Source organism: Phymastichus coffea, unplaced genomic scaffold, assembly GCF_024137745.1.
Source record: "Phymastichus coffea isolate CEN01 unplaced genomic scaffold, Cenicafe_Pcof_1.1 PCOF00006, whole genome shotgun sequence".
Classification (NCBI taxonomy): domain Eukaryota; kingdom Metazoa; phylum Arthropoda; class Insecta; order Hymenoptera; family Eulophidae; genus Phymastichus; species Phymastichus coffea.
The window spans coordinates 4081645-4101967 of NW_026706817.1; the positions used below are offsets into that span (position 1 = coordinate 4081645).

At 36.1% G+C, this 20323-nt stretch overlaps 1 protein-coding gene across 1 annotated transcript; it reads left to right on the plus strand.

Annotated features, from left to right (window-relative positions):
* The first annotated feature begins 9663 nt into the window (after positions 1-9663).
* On the plus strand, positions 9664-11043 carry LOC131668800 (ATP-dependent DNA helicase PIF1-like). Its single transcript, XM_058943243.1, has one exon. It carries the CDS (start codon positions 9664-9666, stop codon positions 11041-11043), a length of 1380 nt encoding a protein of 459 aa, XP_058799226.1.
* Positions 11044-20323: the final 9280 nt, after the last annotated feature.

Sequence of the window (20323 nt, forward strand, 5' to 3'; positions counted from 1 at the left end):
GTTATAACTAAACTTAAAAACTTTTTCTTTTTCTTTGTTGGTTATTATTATGTGCGGTAGCATTGGCCATCGTCATATTATAGGCTGCCAGAAAGGCCTTGGGCAAAGTGTTATCTGATACTGAATAAACAGCTGAAAGCTAAAGAAACGGGAGCTGAAAGCAAATGTGACATGTGAAATTAAAAAAAAAGTGTAATAAAAGAGTTTTAACAAGAGAAAAAGAATAAGAGCAAAAATATTAAGATGAGTAATTTAAGTCCAAAGTCACATGTTGAATCAATAAGTATATTTGTAATTTTCATTCATAATTTTTAATCCATAATTTTCATTCAGTCATTTTCACATCAACTTCGGCTCGACTCTGCTTGTCTATCTCTCACCCTTTTTTTTGCTAAATTGCTCTGCTTCCAACTGTGGCCGCTAGGTTCGCTCCAAAATAATGAAGCGCACAATCTAGCATAGCATTAGCGATCTCTAACTAATAATATAAACAGAGAACAGATTACTATCGACAGCTTTCGTTATATATTACTTGATTGTTGATTTGATTGAAATGAGCATGGATAATATAAGAAAAATATTTTTATATATATTCACTAACTAATGATCTATTTATTACTAATTTTGCATTTTTTACAGAACATAGACATGGATGAAGATTCTCTTCTTGAAAATAAGGCCTTTAATGAGAAGGAGAGTACAACTTTCAATGTTCCGATAAGCGTATGGGAGGGAATAAAGAAAAAGATGGATGAACTAGTTGAAATGAATTAAAAAAAAGATTTAGAAATTGACAAACTAAAACGAAAAAATCAACAAATGGAATTTGAAAAAAATAACGAGCAACAAACAGAAAATAACAATCAAATATCAACAGTAACAAACGAAAGCAGGCAACAAAATTTAGAAATACTAACATTTGACGAGTGGCAAAGAAAACATAACCTGCCCATTAATCAAAAAAATAGTAAGTACTTGTGTATACAAAGTATTTTAAAAGAATTTTATTAAACATATATTAATAAATTTCTAATAATAATCTTATTTTTACAGATAGAGGAGTACGAGGTGGAAATTATAAAAAAGAAAATTTTTCAGAGAACGCTTTGCCCAAGGCCTTTCGGCTAACAGTCTTAATTCTATAAAAAATCTGGTAGCCTATAATGTGGCGATGACCAATGCTGCAGCGTATAATAACAACCAACAAAAAAAAAGAAAAAGTTTTTAAGTTTTATTCTATGACTTACCCTGTGATCTACACTTTTACTCTGTGACTTTTACTCTGTGATCTACTATAAATTTAAGGTTCATTCATTCAATCAAAGTTTTCATTAAATACTTTTACTCTGTGAATTTTACTCTGTGATCTACTATAAATTTTTAATAAGTTTATTAGATTAGTTTATTTATTTACAACTTATATGTTACATTTGGTTTTCATTTCTTATATTACTATTTGTGTCTCGTATCCAGTTTGTGTAGTTGATTATGTATGTGTTTTGTGTGTGTGTGTGTGTGTGTGTGTGTGTGTGTGTGTGAGTGCGCGCGTGCGTGTGTGTGTGTGTGTTGTGTAAATATGTGCATTTGTAGGTGTGTCTGCAACTCTTGTGTCCCTGTCATCTGCGCCTGTCTGATCCTCTTTTCTTCTCATTTTTCTTCTGATTAATCTTCTCTTCCTCTTTCTCTCTCCAAGATCTGCCTTTTCCGCTCTTCTGTTTTCTTTTCAGCTTTTCCTTTATTACTTTCTTTTGCCTTTTCACCTTTGCCTTTCCTTTGCTTTTGCTCTCCTTCTTGCTAATCATTTCATCTATCTTTCTTCTTGTTAAGGCTTTGACACCTTTTTCTTGTTTCCTATTGCTCCCTCTGCCTTTCCTTTCCTCAACCTCACTTATTTTTCCTTAGTATCTTATGATTTGCCTTCTAGTTTACCTTACTCTTTCTCTTCTTCAATTCTTCTTCTTTTCCATTTTGCTCCATCCTCCAATACCTGCTTCCTCTCGCTTGTGTAGTTGCTTTTACTTGTGTCTTGTGTGTGTGTGTGCATGTGTATGTTTATATTTGCGCGTATGTTTGTGTTTTGTGTGTATGTGTGTGTATGTATGTGTGTGTAGATGTGTCTGCGAGTCTTGCTTCTCTGCCTTCTGTTTCCGTCTCTCCTTAGGGTCTTGTAGCTTCGTCTTCTTGCTTTTCTTTTTTTTCTTCTCTTCATTTCTTCTTCTTTTCCATTTTATCTCCATCATCCACGCTATCTTTTCTTTGCTTTCTATTATTATTTTTCCCATTCTTCCTCTTCCTTTCTGCTTTTTTCACATTTTTCTACCATGTGCTTCCAATTTTCTCCCTCTTTCATACACATTCTGCATCTCTTATTTTCTTCTTTTTCCCAATACCTGCTTCCTCTCGTTTCATTACCTAACCTAAACCTTTCCCTTATTTGCAGGCCTTTTATTCTTCCCTCTTCTTGAATTTTCTTTAACCTATACCTTTTCATTTCTTCTTTCAGCTCTTTCCACTCGTTTATGTATCTTGATTTTTCTAGCTTTTCTTCTAGTTCTTTTTCATCCTTTTTCTTCAGCTCATCTCTTATTTCTTCCCAAAACTCTTCCCTCATTTCATCTCCCTCTTCTCTCTCTCTGTATATTTTACTTTTTTCCAGCCTTTCCTCTCTCTCCTCCTTCTTACCCCTTTTATCTTTTTCATTTCTTTCCCTTTTCTTTAATTCTCTCCATACTTCTTTTCTTATTGAGCCATCTCTTTCATCTCTTATTTTGTTTTCATACTTCATTGCTCTTTCTAATGCTGTTTCTTTCATTTATTGTCTTCCTGTTTCCCATCATATTAGGTAACTTGGCGTGTTTCTATCTAATCCTAATACCTACTTTATGTATTTTAGTTGAAGTCTCTTTATTTCCTCATATCTCTTCCATCCCCAGATTTCTGCTCTATACATAATCACGCTTTTCGCCAGAGCATCGAACAGGTTCATCCTTAGCTCCCAGTTTTTTCTAAATAGCCTTTCTCCTAGCCCCCATAACTTTCCGAGTCCCATATTTATTTTCCCTTCTACCTTCTTTATCTGCTTTTTATTTCCGTTATTTCTGCTTATCACATATCCTAAGTAGTTGTACTCTTTTACCATCTCTATCTTCTCATCTTCCCATTCGAATTCTTCTTCCTTCCCCCTTCCTCCTCCTCTCCTGCATTTCATCATCTTTGATTTTCCTACATTTAACTCTAACCCCCTTTCTTCCAGGTATCTTTTTAATTTTTTCAGCATTGCTTTCATTCCACTTTCACTCTTTGCCATCATCACTATATCATCTGCGTAACCTAATGTCCATATTTTCTTCCTTCCTTTCATTACCCCTCCTTCCTGAACCTGCTTAATCTTCACTTCCAGATCGGCGAAGGCAAGATTAAATAGCGTAGTGCTCAAAGGACACCCTTGCCTTACGCCTTTGTAAGTCTCAAACTCCCCAATTATTTCTCCTCCAACTTTTACCTTACATCCGGTTTTCTTGTATATTTCTTCTATTCTTTTCCTAATTTTTCTGTTTATCCCTTTCACTCTCATTGTTTCCCATATTTTCTTCCTCTTTCTTTTATCAAAAGCGGCCTTTATATCTGCAAAGTATACGAACAGTTTTCCTCCTTTTTCCCTTATTTCCTTTCCTATTATTGTTTTTAATATAAATATCGCGTCCATTGTTCCTCTTTTCTTCCTAAATCCCATCTGCGTATCACTTAGCGTTTCTTTAGCTTCTAGTTCTCTTTCCAGCTTTTTTCTCAGTATTTCCGCATATATATTATATCCCGTATCCATCAGCGTTATTTCTCTATAGTTTCCTACTTCTTCTTTCCTCCCTTTCTTATATATTGGTACTATTATTCCCTTCCTCCATTCTTCCGGATATCCTTCTCCGTTCTATATTCCATTTAAGCATTTTGTCATATCTTTTATCAAATCTTCCGTGCCTTCCACCCACGCTTCATTTGCTATACCATCTTCTCCTGTCGCCTTTTTCTTTTTCATTTTTCTTATTACCTCTTTTACTTCTTTTTCTTTGATTTCTTCACCTTCCTCTCCTTCGCTGTCTTCGGTTTCTTCCCCTTTAATTTCTTCCTGTTCTTTCTCTCCCAATTGTTCCTTGAAGTGCTTTATCCATTCTTCTTTTCCTATATTTTCGTCTAATCCAATTCTTTTCTTCCTATTGCCATTCACTTTATCCCAGAATTTTCTTCTCGTCTTATCTGTTCTTATTTCTTCTGCCACTCTTTTCCCTTCATCTTCTTTTGCTTTCCTTATTTCTTCTCTGTATTCTCTCTTTGCTTCTAGGTATTTGCCTCTGTCTCCTTCCCCTTTTCTTACCTTATTTAACTCTGCCATCACCCTATCCCTTTTTGCCTTACATTCTTTTCTCCACCAGCTTTTTTTTGATCCTTTTTTTTTCCTTATCTTCTTTTTTACAACTGCGTTCTTCACTCTATTTTTTATATCTTTCCATTTATCTGTTCCCTCTATTACGTCTATCCATCTCTGATACTCCCTTATACCTTCTTCACTCCAGTCGTCTATCATTCTTTCTTCCTCTTCTTTTCTTTCTTCCGCTATTTTGTCTCCCAATTCCACCTCTATTGGTAAGTGGTCCGACTTTACCCTCTCCTTTATTTGAACCTTTTTTATCGCCTCATCACCTTCCTCGTTACCTACTACATAGTCTATCGTTGACATTCTTCTCGCTCCTATATACGAGGTGTGATCAAAAAGTAAGGTGAATTTTTATTTTTCTCAAAAAATATTTATTTATTCATCAATTTTTATTTTATCTGCTTCAAAGTAATCCCCCTCGGATATAATGCACTTGTGCCAACGCTTTTTCCAATCCTCAAAGCATTTCAAAAAATCATTTTTTGTGATCTTGTTTAGTTCATCCTTCGATGCCGTCTTTATCTCCTCAATCGTGGCAAAACGCCGTCCTTTCATGGGCCTCTTCAGTTTTGGGAACAAGAAGAAGTCACAGGGGGCCAGATCTGAGGAATACGGTGCCTGTGGCATCGTTACTGTGTTTGTTTTAGCCAAAAATTCGCGCACAAATAACGATGTGTGAGCAGGGGCGTTATCATGGTGCAAAAGCCAATTTTTATTTTTCCACAAATTCGGACGTTTCTGGCGGATTGCTTCGCGCAAATTGCGCATAACTTGCAGGTAATATTCCTTATTTACTGTTCTACCCTGTGGCAAGAACTCATGATGCACCACGCCCCTGCAGATAAAGAAAACTGTAAGCAAAACCTTTACATTTGATCGAACTTGGCGTGCTTTTTTTGGTCTTGGTGATCCAGAATGCCTCCACTGGGACGATTGAGTCTTAGTCTCGACGTCATAACCGTATACCCATGTTTCGTCACCTGTTATAACCCTGTTGAGTAAATCTGGATCATCGTTGACGTCATTCAGTAGCTCTTGGGCGATGCTCATGCGACGTTTCTTTTGGTCGAAATTGAGCAATTTCGGAACAAACTTCGCTGACACACGTCTCATGTCTAAAACACTCGTCAAAATTGATTGGCACGAACCAAATGAGATGCCAATATCATCAGTAATTTCTCTAATGGTAATTCGACGATTTTCCAACACTATTTTCTTCACTCCTTCAACATTCTCATCAGTTGTTGATGTGCTGGGGCGTCCAGAACGAGGTTCGTCGTCGGTGTCTTCTCGGCCTTCTTGGAAGAGTTTATACCACTTGTAAACATTTTTTCGCTGAAAGTAGACTCACCGTATGCCACTTTCAGTATTTCAAGTGTTTTGGAACATTTCATTCCATTTTTCACACAAAATTTAATGCAAACTCTTTGATCCATGTTTTTAGACTGCAGCAAATCGTGGAACACGCAAAACACTTCTAACCTTGATGCCTCTCACAAACAAACCAAACATACTACAAAGCTGAAATTTGGAACGTATGTTCTATTCGAGTGTACCGACATAACCAAATAAAAAAGTCGAAGATCGAACGGACGTAGCCCGCTAAATTTCAAAATTCACCTTACTTTTTGATCACACCTCGTATGTTATTTCTCCCTCTTCATCTCCTTCTTTTCTCCCATTCGTTATCACTAAGCCCATTTCTCCTAGCCATTTTATCATTTCTTCTCTCTCTGCGTTTAACACTTTATCCTTGGCCTTAATTTTTTCTAGGTTTTCTTCTGTCTCCCATTCCCTTCCTTCGTTTCCTGTTCTTGCGTTGAAGTCTCCTCCTATAATTATTGTTCCTCTATTTTCCTCTATCTCTTCATTAGGTATTCATAGTTTTCCTTCTTCTCGTGTTGCATATACACCAATGCTATCATGTATTCCCTCCCTCCGATCTTTATTTCTCCTACTATTACCTCACTTGTCCTTTCTTTCTTCCATTCTACCTTATTCATCCCTTCCCTCTCTCTTACTGCCATTATTCCTCCCCCTATTTCTCTCCCCCTTCTTCCTTCTCTTCTTGAGTCCCTCCACTCTATGCTGTACCCTTTCAGTTGTTTCTCTACACCAGTTCTTGCCCCTTGCCTCTTCACCCAGGTTTCCGTTAGCCCTATTATGTCGAATTCCCTAACATATTCCCAGTCGTCTTCCTCCATGCTCCTCATCCCTGCCACATTCCAGAATAGTATTTTTACTGCCTTTCTCCCCTCTCTCTCCCTTCTCTTCTCTCTCTTTCTTTTATCCCTATTGTTTTCGAAACCCTTCCACCCCTTTTCCTACCATTTTTCCCTCTCTCTCGCTCCAACACCATTCTTCTTCCTCTGATTTCACCCTGTTATGCCACATCTTTACCTCTTTACCTTTATTTCTTATTTCTTTCGCTTTCCTTCTTACTTCCTCTCTTATCTTTCTCTGCTTCCACGTCCAGTCCTGATCTATGTATATCTTTTTCTATGCCAGATTCTTTTTCTTCTTCATAATTCCTTCTTTTTGTTCCCATGACGCGCATCTAATTTGCCACATGTTTTTTCTTCTTTCTCTCCGATCATCTCTCTCCGCTGTTCCTCCTATTCTTCTCAGATTCACTATCTCTCCTTTCATTTCTAGTACCTCCCTTAACCAAACCTCTGCCTCTCCCTTCTTTTCCCATCTTAACTCACCCTCTAAGTCTGTTACTATTATATTGTTTATCCTACTTTCTCTATCCATTTTTTCTCTCATATGCTCTAATTCTTCCTTATTGCCTACGTCTGTTCCTCTTTGCTTCTTATTTCCTCCTTCTATGCTTTCTTTTAGTTTTACACACTCCTCTTCCAACTGGTCCATCCTCTCTCCTCATTTTTCCTGCAGTTTCTTTTCTCTACGTTCTGCTTTTTCCCTTTCTTCTTTCGTCTCTTTCTTTCTTTCTTCTCTCTCTCTCTCTTGTTCTTTCCTAACTTTTCCTATTTCCTTCTCCCACCTTTCTTCTCTTCTTTTCCCCTCTGCCTCCATTCTTTCGATTTTTCCCATTATTTCTTTAAACATTTCTGTCCATTCTTTCCTTTCCTCCTCCCATACCTCTCTTAATTCCCTTATGTCTGTCCGTATCTTTTCCATTATTTCTCCTGCACCACTACTTTTTCCCACTTCTCTTAACGTGTTGTCCAATCCCTCTCTCCCCTCCCCATCCATCTCGCTTCCCTCGCTCTCACTCTTGCATCTCTTTGCCTCTCTCATTTCTCCTCTATTATTCTCCCTCAGCCCCTCCCCGCTCTCTCTCCCCCTCACCACCTTTACTCTTTTCTTCTTTTCCTCCTCTGGGCCTTTCTTATCCAACCTTCCACCTTTATCTCTTAATTTTTCTGTTGTCACAAATCTTTCCATCACTATCCCGTACGCCTTAATTCGACTCTCTAAATCTACCCGTGATCCCACCTTTATTCCCTGTCTTACCTTTTCTGTCTCTGCCTTTACTTCTTACCGCCCCTCCTCTCTGCCTGCCTTTCCCGCTTTCTGATTTTTTCTCTTAACCTTAACTTTTATTTTTTTCTTTATTCCTTTCTCTCTGCTTTTTCCTGCTCTTCTCCAGGCCTCTCTCTCTCTTCTCCACTCCTCCTCCACCTCCACGCTCTTTTCACCTCTATTTCTCTCCTCAAACACTTTTCCTCTTTGACTTTATCACCAAAACTCGCGCTCACATCCAAGACACGTCCACACTCCCCTCGAGTGAAATCTAACCTCTACTGCCGGAAATTATATACAACAATTAAATGACAATGGTTTGGAATCAAATCTTTATTCAATATTTTCTCGTGTAAGAGGAACTGAAGCATATTGGCGAAGACCAAGATGAGAACTGAACTGTATGGCGCAAGAATATGGCCCTGTCACATTTTTCTTAACGTTGAGTCCGACAGAATGGATCTGGCCAGATTTAGGTGAATTTATACGAGATTATCAATCATTAGATAACGATAGTAGATCTAATAGTCAACTTATCGTTGACTATCCTGTTCCAGCTGCAATTTTCATTGAAAAAAAATGTAAAGCTATGATGGCTTATTTTCATTCTGATGCAAAGCCTATAGGAACAATTGATCACTATTATTATGTTCATGAATATCAAAATCGAGGATTGCCTCATTTTCATTGTATTTCCTGAATAAAAGGTGCTCCAGTATATGGTATATCTTCGAATGAAGATGTAAAAAAATTTATATTGCAATATATTACGTGTCGCATACCGAATAAATATACATCTCCTGATATACACCGTAAAATTATGGAATATCAACAACATAAACATAATGACTATTGTATGCGTAAAAGAAAAACATGTAGTGGTTTTATAAGCGCTTGTCGTTTAGAATTTCCTTGAAACGTAACAAAAGATTTTATTTTACATACTGTTATTACGGCTATAACAAATCGCAGAAAGTTGAAAAATAATAGTAGGCTTTATGATTTACCTCAAGATTTTAATGAACTGTATACAAATGATTACATTCCTGCCATAATAATTTTATAGGAAGGAAACACCGATGCTCAATTTATTGCTGAATCTACATATCTTCTGACGCATTACGTTACATGTTATGGAACAAAAGGTGAAAAAAGTAATCTTGATCTTTCTGAAATAGCATTAAATAAGTCTCTTTGTAGTAGACTTTGGACCATTGGTATGCGCGGACTTACTCACCGAGAATATGGAGCTATTGAAGCTGCCGATACTTTATTGGCTCACCCACTTCATGAAACTGATCCAAATATTACTTTTCTATAGGTCGATGTTGGTTTTCAGAAAAAGAGAAAATTAAAATCATACAATGAAGTGAAGCAATTACCTGCAGATTCAACTGAAATCTTTTGTGATAATTTAGTGGATACATATTATCCAAAGCGCCCTAAAGAATTAGAAACTATGTGTTTATACGATTTTGCGAGGTTTTTCGATATATGGAAAAAAAAGCCAATTCATAAAGCTGAATATTACAAGATGGGTGAAAACTTATATTGCAAAAGAAGGAAACGAGCTCATTTAATTCTTCATATAAAGTACAATCCTCAAACGCAACCTGAAGCGTATTATTTTTCCATACTTATATTATTTAAATCGAGAGAAAAACTGAGGAACTGAAAGCGAATCAAGATACATATTATAATGCTTTTATTGAAATAAAAGATGATTTATCTGCAGCACTTCAATAATGACTCAAAATGCTATGGATGAGGCCAATAAATTAATCGAGCAACAAGAATTGGCTAAGACCTTAACCCAACAATCAGAACATCTGAATAATGCTGATCCTCTTGATGCAATCCAAGTTATTAAAGATGTTCAAGATTTAATTGAAAAAGTTACGGAAAACAAAAACGAAGTTGACATAGAACAATCTATTACAAATTTCAATATTGATCAATTACGTATATTCAATACAATTACTTGTACAATATCTAGCAATAAAGTATTAAGAATGTTTGTAAGCGGATTTGGAGGTACGGGTAAAAGTTACGTGATTGAAAATTTGGTTTTATGGAACAAAGTAAAGAGAAATAAAAATACTGCTGTGGCTGCTCCGACTGGTATTGCAGCATATAATATTCAGGGACTTACAATCCATAGATTGTTGCAATTACCTGTAGAGCAAGGAGGCACGGCAAAATATAAACCTTTGTCAGATAATTCGCTGAAAAGAATACGGCAAAGTTTAAAAGATGTTGATTTTATCATCATTGATGAAATTTCCATGATATCAAATATAACGCTCATGTATATTCATTTACAACTTGCAGAAATATTTTGTACATCAGACAAAGAAGACGGATGGTTTGGTAAGATACATATTGTAGTATTTGGTGATTTACTTCAACTACCACCTGTACGGGAAGATTTTCCATTCGTTGCAATAACTAGATCACAAATTGATAAATATATTAAAGGCATAATGTCTTTTAATTTATGGACATTGTTCAATTACGACGAACTCACTATAAATATGAGACAAAAAAACGATAACATTTATTCAGACATTCTGACAAGAATAAGATTAGGTTATTTAACCAATTCTGATATAGAAGCTTTACAAAAAAGAAAGATTCATTTTTCAACTAATACTCCTTCAGTCTCTCTTCAGGAATTATGTGAATATTTCAATAATTTACCAAGCAATACAGTTTGTCTCATGCCGACTAAAGATATATGTACAATACTTAATAATACCATGCTGAATAAACTTGAGTCGGAAGAGATAAAGCTGTTTGCTAATGATTGTTATAAATGCCCGAAAAGATTAGAAAAACGCGTTTTGAAAATCTTAAATGATGACGATGACAATGTATGTGGTATTTCTCGAGTTATTACAATCAAAATAGGCTGCAAAATTATGATACGAAGGAATATCGATGTGTCTATTGGATTAGTTAATGGCACTATAGCAACAGTCCTTGCAGTAAGCAAAGGAAAAACCGGTATAGACAGCGTTACCATAAAACTTCAGTCAAATCAACAAGAATATTGTATCAAACGATTAGAATACCAATTCCAAATAATGGAACAGATATATATTACAAGACAACAATCTGCCTGAGTTATGCTATCACTATCCATAAAAGTCACAGTTTAAGTTTGGACAATGCTGTTGTAGAAGCAGGAAACAACATTTTTACTTGTGGTTAAACTTATGTAGCATTATCTAGAATTATTAAATTAGAAGGTTTGCATTTAATTAATTTTGATCCTTCTAGTATAAAAGCTGATGAATCAGCTATAAGAGAATATAATAGATTAAGGAAACAATATCGCTCAGATCTTGACATTTATAATAATACACCACATAACGATACATATAAAAATAACAAAATATTTGACAATATATGGTCTGTTTCACGTTATACACTGCAGATTCAAGCTGATAATAATAATAATATTCTTTAACGTCCATTGAATGATTTCATTCAACCGATACTTTGCAAAAATAGCTTATCTTACGCTAAATCGTGCGTACATAGTTTATTTCATTGTCATTTAATCAGAAAAAGTTTGCTTGAATGTAAGCATCAAGATATACTTTTACAAATATTCAATAAATATGTTAACAAAACTTCGATTGATTTAGTACCGCTTTAAAATTTTCTTGATACTGACAAATATACATTATTTATTCAAAAAGATGCTGCAGATTATTTGTCAGATATATGTACGAAGTTTGAAATAATAGGAAAACTTACAGAACATGAAATCACAATTGGGACAAGATGCCCGGGATGTGATTTTAGACCTGATCCTATTACAACACGTAATTATATTTTAACTTTGTCCTTAAATTTAGAAAGCAATGTAACATGTACATTGCAGCAAATTTTTGATGAAAATATTAATGTTTGGCGAGATATTCAAGAACATTGTCATAATAATTGTAAATATGAGAAACAAGAAAAAGTATCTCTACGTATTGAATCTGAAAAGATTTTAATAGTTAAATTATCACTGTTTTCAGATAAAAATAAATTAACTGGATTTAAGATTAATGAAGTACCAAAGACGAAACTTTTTATCGATAAAAAATGTTTTAGAGTAATAAATGCCATTTTTTATTCAGGACGAAATTTTGAGTATGGAGAGTATTTCAATGTACTACGCGAACATACTAACTGATTTCATGTTTCAAATTCTACTATCGTTAAAAAACCATAGCCTAAAGGCTCAAAAGATATTTATATAACATTTTTAGAACAAGTTAAAGTGTCTAAAAATAGACATTGACCTATAATATAGTTATTATTTATTCATTAATATATTTCTTTCCATATGATCCAACAATCCACAATCACGATTGTTCTAAACTATAAAATTTGAAAAAGTAATATAATTTAATTTGAATTTCAGAAATATCTCGACGTATTTACAAACATTAAATTAAATTAAGCGTATTTAAAAGTTTCTTATTGTAGCAGAAAACTAGCTTTTATTAACTAATTTTATCTTTTTTAAAATAACTATGGAGCTTACTTTGTCGTATGTACAAAATGCAATTAAAAAATGAAATTAGAATTTATTAAGTTAGAAATATATATTAGAGGTGACTATTATCTAATGAAGTGTTGAAAGTAAAAAGTTGCATCAATACTTTTGCAATATTAAAATAACTATAGGAGGCCTGCAATGGCTCGGTCGGTAGGGCGACGGACTCGCACCCGGTAGGCCCGGGTTCGATTCCCAGTTCCTGCTGATACAAGCACCTCTGAAAAAAGTTTCATGTGCTTTGTTCTCAAACACATTGCAAGCCTCCGTCGCTAATTAGCACTGATGGAGCATAAATAGAGCGACGTTAAAAAAAAAAAAAAAAAAAAAAAAAAAAAAAAAAAAAAAAAAAAAATAACTATAGCTTACTTTGAAATAAATGAAATCTACAACAAAACACTTTTAACAAAGTAAAAAGTTGCATGAATGGTTTCTTTTGAAATACATTATTTTATTATTTTATTTCATTTATTATTAATCTTATTAAAATACCATAAAAATGTCTACCAAGTAATAAATTACTTTAATGATTTAGCTCTATTAATTTTTTGTACTTTAACATTATTTTTTTCAGTTTGACTTCATGTTTTAATAACTGGTTGTATAGAATTTGTTTCAATATTGTTTTTAAAATTTTGAAAGTAGTGAAATCTATCCAAAAACGGCCCGAATGCTGTAAATTACTTTTAGAGGCTTTACATAACTTATTAAATAGTAAGTTTACTTTATAGCATAGCAATTATTACATTAAAATAAATAATCTACTCTTCACAATCATTATACAAAATTGAATATAGTATCACAATTATGACAATTACAATTTTGAGATACGTATAGAGTTTCGGAAGTAATGATAGACTTAAAATAATAGTACAATGTTATAAGTAATTTATACGTTAAATGCTAGTCATGAAAAATTTATATAAATTATAGATAACTTTCAGTAGGTTAACTAGAGGGGCCTCAACTCAGAGGGGTATCAGCTCACTGAGTTGAAGCGTATGAGTTGAAGTGTGTGCATGTCCACCTCACCCCCCCCTGCTGATCGTCCCGTGCGCTGTCGACTCACCTCCCCCCCCTCCTACTAAGTTATACCGGTGCATTCTACGCACTCCCCCTCCCATCCCTACTGAGTTGATCTGATGTGGCGTGCGTTCTTCCCCCTCTCCCAGCCTACTGATTTGATTCTTATGCACTGCGCGCGTCACCTCCCCCTCCTCCTACTGAGTTATATCGGTGCCTTCTACGCACTCCCCCTCCCCTACTGAGTTGATCTGATGTGACTTGATCTGATGTGGCGTGCGTTCTCTGCACTTCCCCCTCTCCCACTGATTTGATTCCTATGCACTACGCGCGCGTTCTGTGTTACGAGTTTTGATTTTTTTATTGTGTGTGTGTGTGTGTGTGTGCGTGCGTGTGCGTGCGTGCGTGTGTGCGCGCGCGCGTGTGTGCGCGCGTGTGTTAAAAATTTTTAGATTTATCTGAAAAAAAAACGGACGGATTGGGGGATCGAACGCGCGTCCTCCGGATCCGCAGGCCGATGCTCTACCGCTAGAGCTACAGCCACTGTTACTACGGGCAAATACCGTATTGTGTGTACTAGCTACACGATTGATATGTGGGGGTTGGCGGCGTCGGCGCCGGCGGCTGCTGCTGGAGAGGGCCCAAGCGCTAATACATACAAATGATAATAAATTATAATAAATATACTAATTATAATAAATATTATACATAAATATTTATTATAAATGGTCTATAACGAATAATTTTTTTTTGCTATTCAATGTGCGCGTGCGCGCGTGTGTGCGTGCATGCGTGTCTCATCTACCGAAGATGGTTTAATAGAAAAAACGTGCAAGAACCTTACTTTCTTTTATTTGTAGACTTCGTGGTTGTAAGCTACTATAAATAGCACAGTGTAAGAATTATCGAATCTTTCATCAACCAGCATTCCAATAAAATGGATCGCTACTCTAAAGTAAAGTACTCTCGTCTTCCACAGGAAGACCCGGACGAAAAGAAGAACAAAGAATCATCGACATGGAAACAAAGTATTTCCAAATTTTCGGTCAATACTAAAAATTTTCCTGAACAAAAAGGCTATCAGCAGTTCAATAACGAAAAGAAGAAATAATAATCATATTTATACATGTCATCAATGTACACCACCTCAAGTAATAAATAAACATTTTTTTCGTCTAAATTCTATGTTGTATAAATTTTTGTGTTGATAAAAAAATACAAAATTTATTATAAAAAGATAAACTGCTACTGCGGCTGTCATCGTCAGAGTCAACGAAGAATTTCGCTTTTTTGGATGGTTTAATACAGAAATAAAAGAATATTTTTTTGTATCAATTGAAACAAAAATTTTTTTTATTGATAAAAAATATATCTTATTCTACATGTTCTTAAAAAATACATATTATTCTACAAAGTAATTACTTAAAAAATAAAATCACTATAGAAATCCTTCAACGACTTCATTGCTCTCTTCCCAATCCTTACAACAGCCATCGATATAAAACTTTTTCATTAATTTAACGTTTTGATGTGAACATGTCGTTACGTATTTGCCGTTTTAATTAGGGCACACGGTAGCTGATTTTAATTTTTTCGAAAGGCGAATAGCCCCAATCATTCAAATCGAAAACTTTGAGGACATATCGTTCCAACCACTCTTTTTTCAAATCTCCGGAAACGAAAATTTTTGTGGCATCTCTGAGTGTATCTGTGATGATGAATTTATGCTCTTCGTATTTATAATCGCCAGAGTTCCATGTTCATCCGTGATAGTAGAGTTCTAACCAGAGATTTTCTCTCTTATATTTCTCCGTTAGTCTTCGCCATGGAAAGGGAGGTTTGAACAAGCGTACGAGCGGTTCTTCGTTGTAGTTAAGTGGAAATATCGCTAACTCTTTCACAGTTTTGCCAGGCATCATGAAGCCTTGCATATCCACTACGTACTTCATTGCGATAGAAAGCTACTACTGAGCTGCTTAAGGAAAGAGTCAATTCTTTAATACCCTTCCCCCCCTCTCCTAAATAAGTTTCTTCACATCTCCATTTATCGGATTATACTGAACGATACGATCATGTAGAATAAGACAATATGCTGTAGTTCCTTCGGGAATATTTTCTCTGGTTTCGAACTCCAAGCGCACATCTACTGAGCAGTCTTTAATGATTCGTTTTGTTTCGAACAGTCAATCACTACGAGTGGCATGTAATTTTTATATTCGAATTTTTTGAGCATCGGTTCGGCATCCTTACCGTAGTATACATTTTGAAAATTGGCATACATATCGTACAACATTGCGTACTGGTTTTTACTGAAATCAATGTTGAGGTTACCGTATGGATAGCACTGAGAGTTGAGGTACAGTTTTACATTTCTGATGTTACAATGATCAAATATACTAGCGTTAGAGTTTGGTTCATTTTTTCGATTGGTTTGGAAGGCTAAGATGACGTAGCGTGGTTTCTCCAACTGATTTGTCGTTTTAACTGTCCAGACGTGATTTGTGTTTGCAGGCAGCGCTGGATATTCGTACAGTTCCCAACTACGAAAACTCATTGAAATACTTCGTTCGCTTTTTAGAAAGTCGAGTAGACGTATTTTCTTTGCATTCGATGCAGTCACATGGGCATAAGCCATTCGAGACGTGTTACATTAATCTTGAATTCTTCGTAAGCTTCAACGTCGGCCACGGTCTTCTTCGTTTGATAAACTGCATTTAAATCAGTACTCGATCTTACGAGAATTAATTCATGTTTGATATTCACTAGCACTTTGCGATAGTCCTCAGCGAATCCAAGTATGAAGCTCAGAGGAATCAAAATGTCAAAGTCACCATTCGCATTAGTTATCTTACGGTCCTCTTGTTCTAAGGTATTTATCCATCCCGCATTTTCGACAGTCAAGGTTTGACTTGGAGTGAGAGATAACCAGTTCTTTATAACGGTTGTGAGACCAACGTTCTTACATTTATCTATTTCTATAGCATTCAGCTCATACCTAATTTCTTCAAACATGTGACAAATGGCATTATTAACAAAATCAGTATTCGTTAACGAAGTGTTATTGTTGCTGCGTAATCGTCCACAAATGTGTAACGAGCTGCGAGATGGTAAAAGGCACAAGTCTTGATGTTGAATTGATATAAGAATCTTGTCTCTATTTTTGAACGATGAATTGGTGTAAGGTTGATGAGCGTGGACCTCGTAATGAGCCAAAGATTCATCGAAGACGACAGGTGACTGTATTTCTAGAATGTTCTCCATCGTTTCGTTGAAAGTAGCAGCAAAAAGAAAAAATTTGGCAATTTATTTTCCACCTGGAACTACTCTTAACCCATGACATTTTAGGAACTTTATACTTTGACGTGTTAAAGCTTTCGCTTTCCGATGACGATTGATGACTGGAGTTCGTCGTGTTGACGTTTTCAATTTCAGTCGACGACTGATGATGGGTTTGCATTTTTCAATGCTTATATAGTCCCTACCACTCTTTGAATAGTAAACAATTCCCATTATACGCTTTTGAGGTGTAATCTGATGGTTATGACTTCACCGCGAAAATTAATTAAATTTCCGTCTTGATCGACGATGCGTAATTGTAAATAATCTATAGACTTTTTCGTAACTGCAAGATAAATCACGCGAGAGGGAATTTGAATAATTTTATATCCAGGCGGTACTGCTGGAAAAAATTCGTGAATATCGTGAACGGTGTTTCCGTTCAAGTAAGCTCCAGCGGTTATATTACACTCGACTCTCACAGCGTTCACTCTGAGAATACTGACGGGAAGATCAGAGTTGTGAGAAACGTTTGCCTCTAATGTACGTTGTGAAAAACCCAACAATCGGCTGATAGAATTCTGCGGACGAAAATCGATAGGTTCGGAACACTTGATTGTACAATGCAAGGTGTTGTTGTTTGCTTTCAAATTAAATATTATATTATTATTATTATCAGTACGGAGAGGCTGCACAGCTTTGCGAAGAAATTTATCAATGTCGTCGATCTCGTAGGTCCCGACAGGTATGTCGATAATTTGATTTGCGACGTAAAATTTATTATTATGTACGTCGATATTAGGTATCGAGTTGAACGTTAGAAACTCGACTAAACCCAGCTTGTAATGTTTATGCTGTGATAGTTCGATTGGTGGGAAATAGTGCGCTTCCAACAGTGAAGAATTACCCGAGAGCGTCAGAGTTAACGAATCCTCCATGACTGTGTGAACATGACTACCGATATTTTCACGTTGCCTTTACTTTTATACCCTCGCATAAAAACTGTAAGCAAAAATGACCGCATACGTGAGAATTGAAATCTTGATATCTTTTCGTATTATATTTGATCCCGATATCGCCAAGATACATCATTAAATCAATAGGTGGTCTAGATCTCCAAAGCTATCGAAATATGTGACGTTTTTTCCGATTTTGCGATAAGCCACCCAATGCGTTCCTGTTCCTTCGACGCCATCAAGATTGACTATAGCTGATTCGTGATATTATGGTCCAGAACTCGGTAAGTCATTTCTCATGAAGACTCCGCGAAAATTTGGTATACTCAAAACTTTTGCATACTTCATCAAGTCGGCATTTGTAAGGGCTCTATCCGGTAAATTTATTTCGAACTTTTTTTTTTTTCAAACCTGATCCCAGATAAGGTTTGAGATAAAGTCCATAGCCTTTTTTATAAAGTTTGAGATACAGGCCTTTTCCCAGAGTAATGGTCTCCATAGTTTTGTTGTGTCTCTTGTTCTCTTCCAATTGCTATTTTGCAGACTTTGCATCGTTCACGACTTTTGCGATTCCCGCGGCGCCACCAGCTAGAGCACCAGTTGCACTCAAGCCTGTAAAAAGTGGTATGAGGAAGGGCAAAGCTCCACCCATCTTAGTTGATATTGGCAGAATTCGTGGAACATTGATGTTTGCTTTCCCACCAGCTTTTTTAACGGTTGTACGAGCTTTTTTCAAAGCAGAACCGATGACTTTGCGCGCACATTTACCCTTGGACCATTTGAATGTGGCTGCTTTGATCACGCTTTTCAAATTAACTAACTTTTTCGTTTTCTTGCGTCCTTTCGTCTTGGTTTTCTTCGCGAGACCCATACCAAACTTTGATTTTAATTTCATGGTGTTAGATATAGCGTAAGCAGCTGCTTTCTCATCAAAACTAGAATCCTTAGCGAAGACTCTTTTGATCACTTTTACAGCTAAAATTTTGACTGCGATATTTCTAGCCAGGATATTTTTTCGATTTTTCGAGTACGCTATATCGTGTTGCTTACAAGCTGCGTAGAGAGGATTGATTCCTGGATCGCCGCGAGCTAAACGTGTCTGTAACTTAGTTCCTGGTCTGCAATATTGATAGCCTGGAATATGGAGTTCAAATGGAAGTTTATTAATGATATCATTGACGAACCCTCGTCCTTTCTTTGCTCTTTGACGTTTGCATATGATCATCCCTCGACCAAGTCCAACACACGACTGACATTTCAAACTATAAAAACAGGTATATATATAGCCATGTGGTCAGTTACCGTTCGAACTCTGTCTCGTGAGTATGAATTTCAAGAAACAAACTGTGAAACTTCCCGTAGAAAATTTTGACGTCATCGTGCGGGAGGATAAGCAACCAAAGCGTCACGGAGATTTACTGCCGAATAGCATCAGAGTTATTTTTTGTGGTCCGTCCAACTATGGCAAGACCAACAGTCTTTTGGCGCTTATCACTCACCCCAATGGTGTTAGATTCGAAAATGTTTACGTGTACTCGAAATCGCTCGATCAGCCAAAGTATAAATTATTGGAAGAGATGTTAAAGCCGATAGACGGAGTGAAGTATTTTCCGTTCAAGGAGCACGAATGCGTGATCGATCCCGAGCATGCATTGCCTAATTCAATTATGATATTCTACGACATCGCCTGTGAGAAACAGGACAATTTACGCGCTTTCTTTTGTATGGGCAGACATAGGAGCGTCGACTGTTTCTATCTCTCGCAAACGTACGCGCGTATTTCTAAGCATCTCGTGAGAGATAACGTCAATTTATTGGCAATTTTTCGACAAGACGAATCAAATATGAAACATATATACGACGATCATGTGAATTCAGATATGACTTACAATCGATTTAAAGAACTTTGTGCAAAATGCTAGTTGGATGATAAATATGGGTTTTTAGTGATCGACAAAGACAGAGCTATAAACTGTGGAAGATATCAAAAGGGCTTTGATTGTTTTGTTATAAATATATCACGATAGTAATGCGGTACACAGTCTCTCGATGATCGTCGAAGCGTTAACATGGCTGATCATCAAAGGGAAAAACATGTGCTTTCTCAACTCGTAAAAGCGCAAGACGCGATAAGACGAAAATATAGTTTATTGAAGCATAACCGAGAGTATACCGACGAAGTCTTGAATAAGACATTCAAACCAATAGTCGATCCTCTTAAAATCATAATAAGCGAAGTGGATCCAATCAAAAATTTAATAAGTGATAGGGAAAAAAATCTTCCCCCCCCGAAACTCCCATTACAGTAAAACGCCAAAATTTCTAAACAAAAAAAAAATTAAAATACGAAATCAATTATTCGGTTGATAATGTCGACAAGTACGAAACCGCTTAGTCTAGTGGCGGAGATAGCGATGCTACTGTCACGCACAATACTACACAGTTTTATAACAGTTTATCCGACGAGCCGAGCGAGGATAAGCATTTAGCTGGCGACAAGCACACGAATGCATTGGATAAAAGTGATTCGAATTTTGTGGACTTGATTTATGGAGTACGTAAAGAACGAAATGGATCATACACGCTTGGTAA

Excerpts from the sequence above, each read along its gene's own strand:
- LOC131668800 (XM_058943243.1), top strand. The coding sequence starts at position 9,664 with ATGACTCAAAATGCTATGGATGAGGCCAATAAATTAATCGAGCAACAA.